The sequence below is a fragment of the Cyprinodon tularosa genome, unplaced genomic scaffold (genome assembly GCF_016077235.1).
Source record: "Cyprinodon tularosa strain WSP-4 unplaced genomic scaffold, ASM1607723v1 ctg181, whole genome shotgun sequence".
Lineage (NCBI taxonomy): Eukaryota > Metazoa > Chordata > Actinopteri > Cyprinodontiformes > Cyprinodontidae > Cyprinodon > Cyprinodon tularosa.
Genome location: NW_024038614.1, coordinates 1,148,968 through 1,167,436, shown reverse-complemented (window position 1 = coordinate 1,167,436; position 18,469 = coordinate 1,148,968). Strand labels below are relative to the sequence as shown.

Genomic DNA, 18,469 nt, shown 5'->3' with positions numbered 1-18,469 from the left:
GTGAAGAAAAGTAGAGGCCACTTACCTTCACGGTCACCCATTCAGTGGACTAGCGTCCACCAGGAGACATTGTGCCTGCTCATAGATGCACTTACCAGACCTCCTGCTCTTGGGTACCCCGACTTTACAGAGCCCTTTGTGTTACATTGTGATGCATCTCAAGTGGGGTTAGGAGCGGTTCTATACCAGCGACAGCAAGGCAAGATGAGAGTTATAGCATATGGTTCCTTCACCTTGAGCCCAGTAGAGAAAAAGTACCACCTGCACTCTGGCAAATTTGAGTTTTTGGCAATGAAGTGGGCCATTTGTGAACGTTTCCGGGATTATCTGTACCATGCGCCATCATTTGTGGTGTACACTGATAATAACCCGCTGACATATGTGCTCACTACTGCAAAGCTCAACGCCACGGGTCACAGATGGGTCGCAGAGCTGGCCAGCTATAACTTCACCATCCGCTACCGTCCAGGCAAGACTAACACAGACGCAGACGGGCTGTCGCGAATGCCGTTGGACATTGACAGTTACATGGAGAGCTGTACAGCTGAAGTGGGACAGGAGGCCATAAGCGCCTCTATGGAGTCAGTGGTGGTGGAGCAGAGTTACCCGTGTCAAGGCATTGGTGTTATCCATGTTAGTGCTCTGAAGTTGATCAAAGATTCTAACACCAACCAGCCTTTTACACCAGACGAGATCCGTACAGCCCAGGAAGCAGATGAGGTCCTGTCAAGAGTGCTCTGGTACAAGTCACAGGGTAGAAGACCAAGTAGGATCGAGGTGAAGTCGGAGACTCCTGTAGTAGCTACATTACTCAGGCAGTGGTTGAAGCTTCATGTCGACCAACATGGTATCCTGCGCCGCAAAACAGCCCGCCGAGAGCAGCTATTGGTCCCGAAAGCCTATCTTCCCCGGGTTTTTAAAGAGCTCCATAAAGACATGGGCCACTTAGGGGTGGAAAGAACACTCGACCTGATCAGAGACAGGTTTTACTGGCCGCAGATGGCAAGGGATGTTGAACACTTTGTTATGGAAGAATGCGAGTGTCTCAAGAAGAAGAAGCCGAGTAAGCAGACCCGTGCTCCTCTGGCCTCGATCCAGTCAACTTACCCGTTTCAGCTGGTATCCATAGACTTCCTCCACCTGGAAAAGTGCAAGCATGGCTACGAGTATATACTGGTTGTCATGGATCACTTCACGAGGTTCGCTCAAGCTTACCCGACGAAGAACAAAGCAGCTAAAACGGTCGCTGACAAGCTCTTTAATGACTTTGCACTCAAGTTTGGCTTTCCAACCAGACTTCACCATGACATGGGTAAAGAATTTGACAACAAACTCATGGCAAGATTGAAAGAACTGTCAGGTATCCAGGGTTCTCATACGACACCCTACCATCCACAGGGTAATGGACAGGTGGAGAGATTTAACCGTACCCTGCTGTCAATGTTACGGACCCTGGAGGACAAGGAAAAGGAGGATTGGAAAGAGTCATTGGCTAAAGTTGTCCATGCGTACAACTGTACGAAGAGCGAGGCAACAGGCTACGCCCCATATTATCTCATCTTCGGACGCTCCCCTCGCCTGCCCATCGATCTGCTCTTCAATCTGAGAAAAGATGAAACTCATATGGACTATGATGACTATGTTAACTGTTGGAAGAAGAGAATGCAGGAGGCTTACACAGTAGCTTCCGACACGGCTACCAAGGAAGCTGCTCGGGGAAAAGCATACTATGACAGGAGAGTTAAAGGGAGAGATCTTCAGCCTGGTGACAGAGTTCTCCTCCGAAACCTCACTCCCAGAGGTGGACCTGCGAAGATCCAGTCTTATTGGGAGAACCAGATCTACAAAGTGATGGAGAGAAAAGCAGATGACAGCCCGGTGTATCGAATCTGCCCTGAACTTGGACAAGGGAGAGACAAGGTGGTGCACAGGAATCTCCTACTGCCCTGTGACTTCCTACCACTTGAAAAGCCATCAACACAGACTGTTCAGCCCCGAAAAGATGCTTCACCTGTCACAAAGAAAAAGCTGAGACATCCACGTGCAGAGCAACATCCAGGAAATAGTGAAACATCAGATGATGACTACAGCAGCACGTACCAGTGGTACTTCGGGGATGTCCCAGGGAGACAGAGGCAGACTCCACTCAACCCTTTGGCGGAGCTGTTCCAGCCTGAACCCGGTCTTCACGTCCAAGAAGAGGATGTGCCACTCCAGAGCGAAGAGGATGTGCCACTCCAGAGCGAAGAGGATGTGCCACTCCAGAGCGAAGAGGATGTGCCACTCCAGAGCGAAGAGGAACGCCCTGACATTGACCTTGGACGGTCAGAAAACGGTGAGGCAGTGATTGACATTTCAGCTGCCAACAAAGGTGAGTCTGACTCCGTGAAACAGCGACCCCATAGACAAAGTCAAAAACCGCTTATACTGAGTTATGACACTTTAGGTCAGCCAACTTTGGTTCAGAGGCACTACAAGGTGACTAAGACTCAAGTTATGGAGAGTTCCTTCTGGAGACCATGGGCTGTGGCACTGTGTTATGGCTATGGTCTAATGTACTGTGTAACCAGAAATGTCAGGAGACATTTAATTTTATGGGGGAGAGTGTGGCACTATGAAAGAGAACAAGGCATGAAAATAGTAGCCCCCCCATTTTATTTTTCTTATACTAAAGATTGATTACAGCCAGAGATCAATTAAAATGTATTATCTTGGACAGTATCTGAATCTCGCCATCAGAGGGCGCTCAACACTGCATGCAATAACGGTTAGCGTTCTGGCAAGCTGAAGAAGACAGCCGTTGCAGAGCAGACAGCGGATTGTACTGAGAGCAGCTGCTGTAACCGCTGTGTTTTGTGTTTGCAGGTAAGCTGAGTGATAAATAAAAGATGTAGTTGATATAGCGCTGGTAGCCTCTTTTAGGTACTGTCTGGCAGAGAGAGGTGCTTCGGGGAAGCAAAGTTACCGAGTTGAATACGAAGCCGGCGGTAGCATCAGGCTAAAGTGAAAAGGCTAACGGCTCGCGCTCATGTGAACTCGGTTAGTTAGGTTGATCGGCTGATATAGGGCCGGAAAATGTTGGCTAAATGTATTGTTTGATTTCACTATATGAAAGTTGTATTGAAGTAATTTGGCTAAATGTATTGTTTGATTTCACTTAATGAAAGTTGTATTGGAGTAATGTTAATGGTTAAAATGTTTGCTTACGGTGTGTCGCTCTTGGATCTGCATTGAATAACGGTTAGCGTTCTGGCAAGCTGAAGAAGACAGCCGTTGCAGAGCAGACATCAGATAGTACTGAGAGCAGCTGCTGTAACCGCTGTGTTTTCTGTTTGCAGTTGAACAAAATAAATATGCTACACCAGAAGTGACCGGCCCATCATTTCAAGCTGTGTAACAAGTGCACTCTTTGTCCTTTCGGAACTTTTACTCCCCCTGCAGTTCGTGGCAGGGCTGAGCGCACTCTTTGTCCTTTCGGAACTTTTAGTCCCCCTGCAGTTCGTGGCAGGGCTGAGCGCACTCTTTGTCCCTTCGGAACTTTTACTCATCCTGCAGTTCGTGGCAGGGCTGAGCGCACTCTTTGTCCTTTCGGAACTTTCACTCCCCCTGCTGTTCGTGGCAGGGCTGAGCGCACTCTTTGTCCCTTCGGAACTTTTACTCCTCCTGCAACTGGTGGCAGGGCTTAACGCACTCCTCTGTGTCCTTTTGGAACTTTTACTCCCCCTGCAGCTTGTGGCAGGACTGAACGCACTCCTCTGTGTCCTTTTGAAACTTTTACTCCCCTGCAGTTCGTGGCAGGGCTGACGCACTCTTTGTCCTTTCGGAACTTTTACTCCCCCTGTAGTTCGTGGCAGGGCTGAGTGCACTCTTTGTCCTTTCGGAACTTTTACTCCCCCTGCAGTTCGTGGCAGGGCTGAGCGTACTCTTTGTCCCTTCGGAACTTTTACTCCTCCTGCAACTGGTGGCAGGGCTTAACGCACTCCTCTGTGTCCTTTTGGAACTTTTACTCCCCCTGCAGCTTGTGGCAGGACTGAACGCACTCCTCTGTGTCCTTTTGAAACTTTTACTCCCCTGCAGTTCGTGGCAGGGCTGACGCACTCTTTGTCCTTTCGGAACTTTTACTCCCCCTGTAGTTCGTGGCAGGGCTGAGTGCACTCTTTGTCCTTTCGGAACTTTTACTCCCCCTGCAGTTCGTGGCAGGGCTGAGCGTACTCTTTGTCCCTTCGGAACTTTTACTCCTCCTGCAACTGGTGGCAGGGCTTAACGCACTCCTCTGTGTCCTTTTGGAACTTTTACTCCCCCTGCAGTTTGTGGCAGGACTGAACGCACTCCTCTGTGTCCTTTTGAAACTTTTACTCCCCTGCAGCTGGTGGCAGGGCTGAACGCACTCTTTGTCCCTTCGGAACTTTTACTCCCCCTGCAGTTCATGGCAGGGCTGAGCGCACTCTTTGTCCTTTCGGAACTTTTACTCCCCCTGCAGTTTGTGGCAGGTCTGAGCGCACTCTTTGTCCCTTCGGAACTTTTACTCCCCCTGTAGTTCATGGCAGGGCTGAGCGCACTCTTTGTCCCTTAGGAACTTTTACTCCCCCTGCAGTTCGTGGCAGGGCTGAGCGTGCGCACTCTTTGTCCTTTCGGAACTTTTACTCCCCCTGCTGTTCGTGGCAGGGCTGAGCGCACTCTTTGTCCTTTTGGAACTTTTATTCCCCCTGCAGTTCGTGGCAGGGCTGAGTGCACTCTTTGTCCTTTCTGAATTTTACTCCCCCTGCAGTTCGTGGCAGGGCTGAGCGCACCCTTTGTCCCTTCGGAACTTTTACTCCCCCTGCAGTTCGTGGCAGGGCTGAGCGCACTCTTTGTCCTTTCAGAACTTTTACTCCCCCTGCAGTTCGTGGCAGGGCTGACGCACTCTTTGTCCTTTCGGAACTTTTACTCCCCCTGCTGTTCGTGGCAGGGCTGAGCGCACTCTTTGTCCTTTCGGAACTTTTACTCCCCCTGTAGTTCGTGGCAGGGCTGAGTGCACTCTTTGTCCTTTCGGAACTTTTACTCCTCCTGCAGTTCGTGGCAGGGCTGAGCGCACTCTTTGTCCCTTCGGAACTTTTACTCCCCCTGCAGTTTGTGGCAGGGCTGAGCGCACTCTTTGTCCTTTCGGAACTTTTACTCCCCCTGCTGTTCGTGGCAGGGCTGAGCGCACTCTTTGTCCTTTTGGAACTTTTACTCCCCCTGCAGTTTGCGGCAGGGCTGAGCGCACTCTTTGTCCCATCGGAACTTTTACTCCCCCTGCAGTTTGTGGCAGGGCTGAGCGCACTCTTTGTCCTTTCGGAACTTTTACTCCCCCTGCAACTAGTGGCAGGGCTTAACGCACTCCTCTGTATCCTTTTGGAACTTTTACTCCCCCTGCAGCTGGTGGCAGGACTGAACGCACTCCTCTGTGTCCTTTTGAAACTTTTACTCCCCCTGCAGCTGGTGGCAGGGCTGAGTGCACTCTTTGTCCCTTCGGAACTTTTACTCCCCCTGCAGTTCATGGCAGGGCTGAGCGCACTCTTTGTCCTTTCGGAACTTTTACTCCCCCTGCAGTTTGTGGCAGGGCTGAGTGCACTCTTTGTCCCTTCGGAACTTTTACTCCCCTTGCAGTTCGTGGCAGGGCTGTGCGCACTCTTTGTCCCTTCGGAACTTTTACTCCCCCTGCAGTTCGTGGCAGGGCTGAGCGCACTCTTTGTCCTTTCGGAACTTTTACTCCCCCTGCTGTTTGTGGCAGGGCTGAGCGCACTCTTTGTCCTTTCTGAACTTTTACTCCCCCTGCAGTTCGTGGCAGGGCTGAGTGCACTCTTTGTCCTTTCGGAACTTTTACTCCCCCTGCTGTTCGTGGCAGGGCTGAGCACACTCTTTGTCCTTTCGGATCTTTTACTCCCCCTGCAGTTTGTGGCAGGGCTGAGCGAACTCTTTGTCCCTTCGGAACTTTTACTCCCCCTGCTGTTCGTGGCAGGGCTGAGTGCACTCTTTGTCCTTTCGGAACTTTTACTCCCCCTGCAATTCGTGGCAGGGCTAAGCGCACTCTTTGTCCTTTCGGAACTTTTACTCCCCCTGCAGTTCGTGGCAGGGCTGAGCGCACTCTTTGTCCTTTCGGAACTTTTACTCCCCCTGCGTTCGTGGCAGGGCTGAGCGCACTCTTTGTCCCTTCGGAACTTTTACTCCCCCTGCAGTTCGTGGCAGGGCTGAGCACACTCTTTGTCCCTTCGGAACTTTTACTCCCCCTGCAACTGGTGGCAGGGCTTAACGCTCTCCTCTTTGTCCTTTCGGAACTTTTACTCCCGCTGCGTTCATGGCAGGGCTGAGCGCACTTTTTGTCCCTTCGGAACTTTTACTCCCCCTGCAACTAGTGGCAGGGCTTAACGCACTCCTCTGTATCCTTTTGGAACTTTTACTCCCCCTGCAGCTGGTGGCAGGACTGAACGCACTCCTCTGTGTCCTTTTGAAACTTTTACTCCCCCTGCAGCTGGTGGCAGGGCTGATTGCACTCTTTGTCCCTTCTGAACTTTTACTCCCCCTGCAGTTCATGGCAGGGCTGAGCGCACTCTTTGTCCTTTCGGAACTTTTACTCCCCCTGCAGTTTGTGGCAGGGCTGAGTGCACTCTTTGTCCCTTCGGAACTTTTACTCCCCTTGCAGTTCGTGGCAGGGCTGAGCGCAATCTTTGTCCCTTCGGAACTTTTACTCCCCCTGCTGTTTGTGGCAGGGCTGAGCGCACTCTTTGTCCTTTCTGAACTTTTACTCCCCCTGCAGTTCGTGGCAGGGCTGAGTGCACTCTTTGTCCTTTCGGAACTTTTACTCCCCCTGCTGTTCGTGGCAGGGCTGAGCACACTCTTTGTCCTTTCGGATCTTTTACTCCCCCTGCAGTTTGTGGCAGGGCTGAGCGAACTCTTTGTCCCTTCGGAACTTTTACTCCCCCTGCTGTTCGTGGCAGGGCTGAGTGCACTGTCCTTTCGGAACTTTTACTCCCCCTGCAATTCGTGGCAGGGCTAAGCGCACTCTTTGTCCTTTCGGAACTTTTACTCCCCCTGCAGTTCGTGGCAGGGCTGAGCGCACTCTTTGTCCTTTCGGAACTTTTACTCCCCCTGCGTTCGTGGCAGGGCTGAGCGCACTCTTTGTCCCTTCGGAACTTTTACTCCCCCTGCAGTTCGTGGCAGGGCTGAGCACACTCTTTGTCCCTTCGGAACTTTTACTCCCCCTGCAACTGGTGGCAGGGCTTAACGCTCTCCTCTTTGTCCTTTCGGAACTTTTACTCCCCCTGCGTTCATGGCAGGGCTGAGCGCACTCTTTGTCCCTTCGGAACTTTTACTCCCCCTGCAACTGGTGGCAGGGCTTAACGCTCTCCTCTGTGTCCTTTCGGAACTTTTACTCCCCCTGCAGCTGGTGGCAGGACTGAACGCACTCCTCTGTGCCCTAACCCTAACCCGTCCACACGAAGCCGAACCCTGGCCTAAACGCACACATTTTTCACCAAACCAGCCTCTCATCCCCACGAAGCCGGCGTTTCGGGGGTCTGTAAACAATCTTTTTTTTATTCAGCCTTCAGAGTGGGAAGATTTTGAAACGCCGTTTTCGCGTTTCCATCTTTAAGCTCTAACCGCATTTTTTTTTTTACACTCATAGCATCGCCTCTAAACACGCATGCACGACACAGTATCACAACAACAATGGCGCCGTACTGTGTTGAATGGTTGCTGCTAATGCTACTTACCCTGCTGTCGGGCTTACAACAGAATCTTCTTCTTCTGGAATATCTCCAGGAAGAACAGAGCAATATCAACGACATAGTTCAGCACCTGAATTTGACTGAACCACGAAAATGGACCCGCAGGGCAACCATGTATAAATATTAGTGCGCATGCCCAACATTTCGTCGCCTATTTTTGCTTTGGCACGACAGCGCCACTTACAGGCCTTGCATACATTTTGCAGCGTTTTCATGCGTTCGTGTGGACGATCACATTTATTTTACGTCTCCGTCTTTACGACAAACGTTCTGGAAAGTATTAGCGTTTCGTGTTCGTTTTGACTTCGTGTGGACGGGGCCTAAGTGGTGGTGCCACAGCAGCAAAGTTGAAGAATAGTTCCGGCAGTGAGTAAGTGGTGGTGCCACAGCAGCAGAACCAATGCAGGGTTCAAACTGAAAACTGCTTAAATATTAAGTCAAGCAAGTGATGTAAGAAGAGATGAGGGCAAAGAAAGTAGGCAGGCTGGATTTGTGACACCAATTAGGAAGGAGTAATATTTAATTAGTGTATCCTATAAGAATCTCTGCTTAAATCCCCACTGCAGCTGAATTCTCTATGCTTTCTTCAACTACCACTGAAGTGTAGTGCACCTATTGTATTCCTGTTAAGTGATGGATAATACCATCCTTAAGACAAATGAATAGTCAATAAAACCCCTAAAATTGTACACATGTTCATGCAGAGCTGTTTATTTCTGAGTTTGCTTCTGTATTTTTCCAACTCTGCCTCGATGATCTAATGCAGCAAGATCCCAAGAGCAAATGTGAGAGTCAGGTAAGAAATAGTTCAGGGGTATTGTCACCTGGAAATGGTTCAGTCAGCAAGTGATCCTATTTAGATATCAGTGAGCTTTCTTCATTTCAACTACTCCTCTTTGCCTTTCAGGGTCCATTCTATGCAAATGTCTGGTTGGTTTCCTTAATGCAAAAAAAAATCCTTCTGAACTTCTCTGATGTCAGATCCGGAGGCATTTAAAAGCCTACCAATTAAACATTTAAATTATTTGTTATATCTACACATTTAGGGGCCTTTTTCCTACACAACCCTCTACAAAAGTGTTTTTTTTTTTTTTTTTTTTAAGTCTGGCATGAACTTGTATTTAGCTCCAGTTAAGTCTGATACTTTAGATTCGATTCAGGCCTCGCTATAAATGGCTACAGATAGATTTTCTTAACGAGGCGATTAAAAAATAAAAGGCCCAAAGGATTCATATTTTTCACAAAGTACTCGAGTTCTCAATAACAGTGGCCACCACCCATTTAATGGTAAAACAAGTTAAAACCAAGCCTATTTAAACTATTATTGGAATAAACACAATATATACCTTACTTAACTACATCATAAATAAATTTAAAATAAAAAAATCACTGAAAAGTGAAAATGGGGACGAACATGTAGGACGTCCTTATGTTCACACATCACCAAAATGATTGACAATTAGGAGGATCACTTATTTTGATTATCCACCCGGAAAAAGAACACCCTCCAATATACATTTAACCAGTGACGGCTGGCCAAAATACAGAGCCCTAGGCACCGCCCCACCCTTCCAATGACCTTGATTAAGAAATAAAAGAAAAAGCAAATAAAATTATAAAATTAAAATATTTCAAAATATGTTGATATATATTTTTTGTTATATGTTTTTTATGTATATTATATTTTTTATATGTGCGAATGTTTAATCTTTAACGACGAGTAAGCTGTTCAGTTTTTTGTCAGATTGGTGACGTATTTCCAACTAAGGGCACAAAAATCGCTGCCCATTGACTCGTTAAAAGCTGTACATGTGCAGTAGCTCCTCTGCAATACAAAGGTATAGAAGAGCTCCAGGCACATGAGAGCTGTGCCCTGAGGTGACAGGAAATGTCGTCACAGTTGTAGGGCAGCTGATTGACAGGTCGAGTCACGGAAGTGAAATTCCTTAAAAAGCTTACCAAGAGACGCTGGAGGTAAAACTGTTTGGACCTGATCAGCCGAAGATCAGAATTAATCAGCAGTCCAAAGACTGATGGAGACGGTTCACTCTGTCTTTTTCCAGGACCTGGTTTAGCTACAAGGCTTGGCTAACTGCATGCAGCGAGGCTAACGCTTTATTCTGCTGCTTTGACTACCTGCCTACTTTTCAAATGTCAGGGTCTGATTAAGCATTGATAAAGACAGGTAGGACTAATTTTAAACACTTTTTAGAAAAGGCAAAGAAGCATGAACAATCTGGGAATCACATGGAAATTATAATATAGTGTACTTTTTCTATTTTTTTATTTGCATAGTTGTTCTTAAATAAACACAGTCTCCTAAAATAAATTGCTTTTATGTATTCAAAATATATAAAGCTGACTAATAGCTTCTCCATTATTAAACTGGTAATTTTTTTGACACAATATTGGACCATGCAAAACCCAGATTTGCCTTCACAAAACTTGAGAAGTACATTTATGTACAAAAAGTAAACCTGTACATGTAATTATGTTTTCATTTTATAAAGTTTTTTGTTGTTGGCATTCATATAAATATACTGGTGTGATAACTTAGAATAGTTTTTTGCTATACATACATTTTGAATTTTTATCCCCCCCCCCCAGAGATAACTCCACCAGCCGCCACTGCATTAAGGTGTAACCAAAGATCATTTAAGACCTAGTAAGGAACATTTTGACCATATCTAAGGCTTGATAGGCCCTAAAAAGGGGCTTCTGAGAAGCTGTGTGGAACAGGGCATAAAATCACAAAACAATATTCAGGTTTTTATTTGTAGGAATTCTTTGAACAAAGCATTCTTTCCCTTCCACTTCACAGTGAAATGAAAAAGCTCAAGCAGTTAATAAATGTTTTTAAGGCACAATGCATACATATTTTTTCAGATGCAATAAAAATTAAGATACTCCTTAATGTGACATTTTAAATCCTTTGCAAGGCAGTTTGTCATAGATGCACATGAACATAATACATCTTATTTAAAGATTAAAGTTGGATTGCATTTCTATTCCTTTTTTGCATTTTTTCCTCATCATGCTGTCTGGTTAGATAGATTTTATGAATATATTAAATATTCCCATTAGGGGTCACTCTGGATGAATGGACAAGTGCTGTTCAGGCTCTGCTTTGCCTCATTGTTCGATCAGAACAGCCTTTTGTCCTTTGATTACCAGTGGGCCTTCCTCTCTCTGGCAACCAGCTCCAGGAAGTGGGAGTGGCTCGCATAGAGAGCGAAGGACGAGTCCACGTCCACCCACTGGACCTGTCCTGCGTCATCTCCAGCTTGCAGGGGCAGCTCGCTCACACTGTTTCCTGCAGAGACAGAAATATTTACAGGGGGAATGTGCAGACATGGGGATTAGGTTGAAAAAACAAGTTGAAGATGAAAATGACCTGCTTCATCGTGAAAGTTGACGGCAACTGTCTCCATCCAGGCATTGTCAGTGTTTCTTGGGTCGTCAACATAGCCTTTGTAGACCTGAGAGCAGAAAGATAGGGTTGAACATAATCTCCAAGAGGGTTTGAATGTTGTTTGGAAGCGTCCTTATATCCATATCCTGTGACATGACATAGGCCCCATTTACACTACCCTATTAAAAGTATGTCGAGATTGGTCCAAGCATGGTAACCGAGATGACTGTTGAGTGTAAATGGCGCGCACAAATGGATCGGACCGCACTAACAGAGTACTAGTTCAACAGTAGGGCCCGACGTGGTTCAGTTCTGGCTCAGTTCACAGATAACAAAGAGGGCATTAGCAGACCGCGTCATCTCCTTACAGTTAGCCTCCGTAATCATGAAATTTCAGATACTCATAAAAATAATAGCTTCCCTAGCTTGCCACACGATTTCCAGTGATGATTCTGCTTAGCAGTGTGATGAAACTCAACGTCTGTCATTGTTTCCTGCGTCTGTAGGCCCTGATTAGACTATTGTTTGTCGTATCCACTTCTCAAAAGCTGACTCTGTCAAGTAAATCCACCAAAGGCTGCCTTTTTCAGTTTTTACGGCACTAGTAGCTTTTTTTTTTATGGACAGTATGCTGACAGGAAAGGGGTATGAGAGAGGGGGAGAGACATGCGGGACAGGACCACGTTGCGGATTAAGGCCTCTGTAGATGGGTTGTGTGTGCCAACCACTGCGCCACCAAAGCACGCCCAAACTTCCTGAATGTTATTACGCCACCATGTTGATATGCTTGTTTACCTCTAGAGAGCAGTAGTACAGTAGATTGTCACCATGCCAGCATGGTGCGTAAATGGTCATAAGATCCAAGCTCAGCACGGTTAACTAATCCAGGCTCGGCATGGATCGGTTTCCAAAGGGTACTGTAAATGGGCCTAAAGAGCGTTTCTTCCAAAAGTTGCCAGATCTTTTTCAAATTTGATTATGTTTCCAGTGTATTTTATGTATCTGAAAAAGCTAAGAAGTGCATAAATAATAGAAAAAAGAAAGTGGGCTTGCCTTTGCTTTTAGCACATTAGACCCTGACTTTGTCCAACCATCTTTTTCCACACGTCTTTGCACTCCTACGCTGAAATTTTGTTTCTTTCTTTAATAAAAGGCCAGCTTTACACTCCCTATGTTCAGTGTCTGCCTCCATCATGCTTTGCTCGATGTGCAGCGCAACAATCCGCTTTTGTATGGATGTAGGATTAGCTGACACATCCAAATGTTCCTCCACTTTTGTTTTTGAAATATACCATAAATAAATAAATTAGGTCTACATTAAAACCCTTTACAACCCATTCACCAACCAGCCTGGTGTAAGAATTTCTTGATGATCATAAATTCAGGTCACAATTTTCATTTATCTTCGTATTTCTGCACCATGTTTTAATGGTCGGTCACATAAAATCTAATGAATTACAGTTCTCTAAGGTTTCAAAGAGTGAATCTACAGTAACGGTGAACTATTCAGATGTGTGAACCCACCCATCCTCGGTTTTTACTGTGGAATGTGTACATGGTGGAAATGTGACATAAAATGCTTGTTCTGAGCCTGATACTCACCTGAAACCCGGGTGCCTCAAAAAGTTTTTTGATACGTTGATGGATTGCTTTTCTCTCAGACTCTTTGAAGGAAAGCGAGTTCAGGGCTTCCTCCGAGAACTCCCGCTGCAACGTGAGGGAAACCTGCTCCCCTGGGTCTACCATTCCCTTTGAAAACAAGCAGACAAAAAAGTACTTTAAAGCATTAGAGAGGAGAGTCTCATGTATCAATGTCCAACTTTAACATGTGCAAAAATATCTGGGGAAATGGTTGATGATAAAGATACACTCTTCATAACTGGATAACATAACCACTATAAAAAACACATATTTTATGAAATAAAACACAGCAATCAAAGCTGCTACCTACCCCTGGAATGGCCCACTCTCCACAGTCTTTCCTCTTGATGGACACAAACTGTAGGATTGGCTTTTTGGAGGCTGTGTGAAGAACCTTAGCTCCACTGGCATCCACCTTCCATCTGCCACATGGAGAGTAAAAAGGAAACAATAATCTACAGTTAACCTGAACTCATCATGGACATACATGTAATCATTTGGCTTTGGAGCTCTTAAATTTGCACACTTAAATTACATTTATGTTGCAGGGAAATCAGCAATAGTCTGGCTCTGTAGCTGGATTATGAAGTAAACCTTGAAGTTTAACGTCAGCCTCCCTTAAATGTATTTAATGGAAATTTATTTCCATAAAAAATATATTTCATTACAATATCAAAAGATTTGGTTACAAATCCGAAAGTTTTGACCACAATTTATTTATTTTTTATTGAGAACAAGCTTTGATTGAATAATATTCAGTGCAGTTTTGATGAGTTTTTCAGTTTAACCACCAGATGAAGTTTTAACTATCTTTCTACAACACACTAGTACCACTGAGACCAAATCTAACCTCTCAGCAAAATTCTGCCACCACCATGCTTGGAAGTTTCATTCAATGTTTAAAGGTTTGAAAACCTCCTGCTTCTACCTTTAAATTTTTCTCCTAAACTGGTTTGTCTCGTCCATTTTGGTACAGATGGTCGTTTCCTGGTATGTGGATACTATTGGTTCAAGTTTGCAGTCAAACTTTCTGTCGATTTATTATCAATCTTTTTTTTATTATTATTATCTTATCATTTTAATAGTTATTTTTTATCTCTTTAAGTATTCATGTTCATCAATGATTTAGAATACCTTTATGCCACCGGAATGCAGGTGTTTGTGTCTGCGTGTTTTCCTATGTTTTTTTTGTTGTTTTTTTCCCATGTACAACACTTTGAATAATCTAGCTAGTGAAATGTGCTGTATAAAAAACACTTGATTTGTTTATCTTAAAATTAATTTAATGTAACTCAAGCCATCTTCATGCAACGCTCGGATCTAAAAAACTAGAGAACTGTACCCAAATGAGAAAGCGACATCAGCCTGGGCTGGAGCAGGGCTGAATGAATCAGGACTTAATTAGAAGATCAAGGGGGCTGCTCCCCTCTGGTCTAATTATGGCAACGATAAAACTGCATGGATCTGTAAAATGGCACTCAAAATGGAAAAGAAGAGGCTACGGTTAGTATCCGTCACATTTTAGGTATGCTCATATGCACTGCTTTGTTTTTTGAACGCTACACCAAAAAAATAAATACAATTTTCATAGAAAATATGAATAGATAGAATTTTGCAACCAAAACTGTAATTTTTTTGCAAATGAAAGGACACTAGTTTAAATTCTAGATAATGAGATCTGACTTATTTAAACAAACAAACATGAATATAACCTACCTTGTGACGATAGGATCAGCAGCATGATTGGGCCCCCACAGTCCAAGCAGACCTCTTCCAGTCAAACCAGTCCGTCCACAAGGATTTCTAGGAAGAGTAAGAAGACATTAGTTCTGCAAAAATAACAGCTAGTCAGTAATGAGGAAAAAGCAGGTTGGTAGTCATCCACACAGGAACAAGCACCCCCAGATAGCTAGAGTCCAAATGCTTTCTGTGCATTCATATTAAAGATTTATTAGGTCTGGCTCATATTTTATTCTTCAGCTTTGCACTGCAAAAAACTGCTGCATCATATGAGGTCATTAACCAGATTCAAGAGGTGTGCAGTAAATTCCTATTCAACTTACAGTGGTTTTCCATTTTCCACTTTGTAGCTTCCTTCAAAGCTTGTCCTGTCCACAGCACCATCCACAGCATTGAACTTTGGAGAGAAGGATCTGCAAGATGAGCAAACGATCCAAAGGCATTAGCTCATGGCTGGGAAGCATTTTAAAATAATTTGGTGTGCATTTCTGTTCAGTTTCCTGAACTCTGATGATCTAACAAAACTCTTGTAAAACTAACAGCACTAACAACTAGGGATGCACGATATTGGGATTTTGGCCGATATCCGACATGCCGATATTTTAAAACTCATGTAGCCGATAACCGATATCGATACCGATGATAAAGCTGGACAAAAATAAGTAGTCATTGAAAATAGCAGTTTTATTATCCATTTCTGACACTTTGAAAAATAATATACTCAAATATATTTTCATATGCTGATATCAAATTGATTTTTAAAAACGCGGTATCGATCTATTTTACTTTCAAAATCTCGTGAAATTTCATGGTTCTGTAACAAACTCTCGTGATATTTTGCAAATTCTTGTGAGATTTTGTTAGTAAAATACATTGATACCGCGTCAATATATCAACATATAAAAATATGGCAAAATTTCGTGAATTTTCGGGCTATTTCGTAGCATAACGATGACATATAGCAATATTTCATTAGTAAAAGAGATTGATATGGTGTTTTTAAATGGCAATATATCAACATATGAAGATATTGTGATATTTTAATGTATCAATATTTTTTTCCCTCGTCTTTAGAAGTTTTTAAGTCTGTAAAAAAGAAGTTTTTGAGGAAGAAGAAGTAGTATTTTATTTTTTTTTTTTTTTAAGACTTTAGAAACCCAGAAGCTGATCAAATATCGGGTTAAATATCGGTGGGGTGGCCGATGTCCGATATTCAGTTTTAAGGCCGATACCGATAGGGGGCCGATTATATCGTGCATCCCTACTAACAAGTTAATACAATTCAAACTTATGCATTAATAATCCTGATCTGGAGACTTTTTTTTTTAAGCAGGGATAGAAAAACTGGTCAGAGTTGCTGTGAATAAGGATGGACCTAAATAAAGTACAGGGCTAACCTAGAATGGCCTAGTCAAAGTCCAGACAGAAATGCAATCAACAAACTGAAGTAAGTAAGTCTGATTGAGCTTGAATGGCTCAGATATTAGCCTCTGGATATAAAGAAAACAGAGACAAAACTTTAAACGTTTGCAGCTTTAGTTGCACCAAAAAGTTGATCTTCAAAACTTTAAATCTGGGGAACAGAATATCAAATAACGAGTCACTTTTTAGTGTTTTCATTTGCAATAAATAAATAAAGTTGAAAAACCAAACATCAGTCACCTTCCAATTCAAATCGCGCACTAGTTTGGTTTGATCTATCACATAAAATCCAGGTTAACATGCATTATACCTTATGGCTCTGATGTGAAATCGACAAACGAGGGGAACACTTTTGTAGATAAATCAACTCATAGCTTCTGATCAAATCATCCATAGTCATCAAACTCTCATTTTGTGAAAAGAAAGCCTTGCTCACCCAATCTCAGGGTCAGCCCAGGAAGGCGCCTTTAAAACAGCTGGAGCAGTGTAGCAGACTGGCTGATACTGGGGCCAGCTCTGGCTCCACTCCACCTTGTCATCAGGAACAGGAAAGCGCTTGATGGTGGACCCAGGATACTGTGGACATCTGGGCTTTACATGAGGAGCTGCTGAGCAAGGCATTGTCCAGATACTGGTGGTGTAAAGGTTACAATAACTCCCACAGACAGGTTTACTGGTTCTGGTGATATGATGGGATGAGCAGAGAACGGCACGTCTAAAGAGGACAGCAAAGAAAGAAAAGAGCAGAGATCATGCTTCTCCTTCGGAAGACACAAAGGTATATTAATCTACTTTCTCTTTAGTTTAAATCCCAACAAATAAAGTTAGTGTTTCCGGCTGGGATGCTCATACCTGGCTGCAGGGGTGCAGATGGTAAATGGCAGACCGAGCAGAGTGATCGCCAGACGAATCGTTCCCGCCCAGCGTCGTCTAGGAAGAGAAAGGAGCATTGATCAATATAAACACGCTAACCCAGCGTCATGGCTCCACCTGATACGCAGCAGTGTGTGTACAGAGCCTTCCAGCGGGGGGACGGATCCAGTTTTTTTGCTAATGGGAAAGGTGATAAATTCCGCCTGTTAGCGGGTCAACCCGTATAAAAAAAAAAACCCCCGACTAATTCTTCTTCTTCTTCTTCTTCTTCTTCTTCTTCTTCTTCTTCTTCTTCTTCTTCTCTTCTATTATGGCGGATCACAAGCAACTTTAAGGTGCATACCGCCACCTACTGTACATGAGTGTGTAGCAGCGTTACTTCACATCTATTAGATTCTATTTTTTAATTTTGTATTCTTAAGATACAAAAACAAACCCCGACTAATTCCAGTTGGAGAGAGGCTTTATTGATCTGTAATCTACACTCCCTGCTCATGTATCGAAAAAGGAAGTGTACCGCATTGCGTGATGACGTAGGAGGTTGCGTGCAGACGCAGTAATCTCCATGGAGACACGATTCAGACCATTAGTTATCCGATAAAGTAATAATACAGATGCTTTCTAGCGATTTTGATGGAAAAAATTGAAAGGTGCCATTAAAACTCGTCTATCTATCTATCTATCTATCTATCTATCTATCTATCTATCTATCTATCTATCTATCTATCTATCTATCTATCTATCTATCTATCTATCTATCTATCTATCTATCTATCTATCTATCTATCTATCTATCTATCTATCTATACTTTCTGTCTGTTTAATGCAGCAGTGCTTTGTTGATACAGTTGATTAAAAACAACGACTCTCTATTTTTATTTTAATAAATTTTATTTATTTGAGGTTCATTTTATTTAAATAAATTTTGAATATATATATATATATATATATATATATATATATATATATATATATATATATATATATATATATATATATATATATAAACAGTAGTTACGGTAAGTGGCACGCCAGACTCTTCTCTTTGTTTTCGTTATGGCAAAAAGAAAAAAAAAGGGAGAAGCAGAAATAAGAGCAAACCAGACAGATCAATGTTCTATATACACATTATACCACAGTGCTTAGACTGCAGGAGTCACTGAAGTTGTAAATTGTATATCACAGAATATATCACAGAATTTTACGTTTCTGAGAAATCCTAACACGAATAAGTATATACAGAAGAAGTGGTTTAACACCCCTAGAGTCAACAAAAGTTGATTCTACATTATCAGACAGTAGAATAATATTTTTACCTCTATGGTTGAGATATTGACATCAGGAAAAGCAAGGGAGCCACACAGTATCTTGCATTATTTATACAATTGCAAAGATTAACTTCAGACAAATGCTTGTACTAGAAATAGGTTAAATATAACAGCTTGCTATATTTTCATAGACAACTAAATATTGCGGATATGTTATTCACCAAATAAAAAAAATACTGCATAACAAGATTAAAATTAAACGGACAACTTAATTAAAACGTTGGCTTTGAGTGAATTAACGCGATTAACGAGAACCTTTTATAAAAGCAAACAAATTTTTAACATTTCTGGTACCTTTCCACATA

At 43.4% G+C, this 18,469-nt stretch overlaps 1 protein-coding gene across 1 annotated transcript; it reads right to left on the bottom strand.

Moving 5' to 3' along the window:
* Positions 1-10,504: 10,504 nt before the first annotated feature.
* On the bottom strand, positions 10,505-17,080 carry nudt9 (nudix (nucleoside diphosphate linked moiety X)-type motif 9). Its single transcript, XM_038282327.1, has 8 exons — positions 16,816-17,080; positions 16,400-16,678; positions 14,865-14,954; positions 14,518-14,604; positions 13,112-13,223; positions 12,763-12,909; positions 11,143-11,227; positions 10,505-11,061 (listed from the first exon to the last, which is right to left on the bottom strand). Exons 1-8 carry the CDS (start codon positions 16,911-16,913, stop codon positions 10,916-10,918), a joined length of 1,044 nt encoding a protein of 347 aa, XP_038138255.1. The 5' UTR covers positions 16,914-17,080; the 3' UTR covers positions 10,505-10,915.
* Positions 17,081-18,469: the final 1,389 nt, after the last annotated feature.

Coding starts and splice junctions, on each gene's coding strand:
- nudt9 (XM_038282327.1), bottom strand. CDS start 16,913: ATGCTCCTTTCTCTTCCTAGACGACGCTGGGCGGGAACGATTCGTCTG. Junction 16,679..16,815: donor ATCTGCACCCCTGCAGCCAG/GTATGAGCATCC, acceptor TGTCCTCTTTAG/ACGTGCCGTTCTCTGCTCAT. Junction 13,224..14,517: donor GCTGATCCTATCGTCACAAG/GTAGGTTATATT, acceptor TCCATGTGGCAG/ATGGAAGGTGGATGCCAGTG.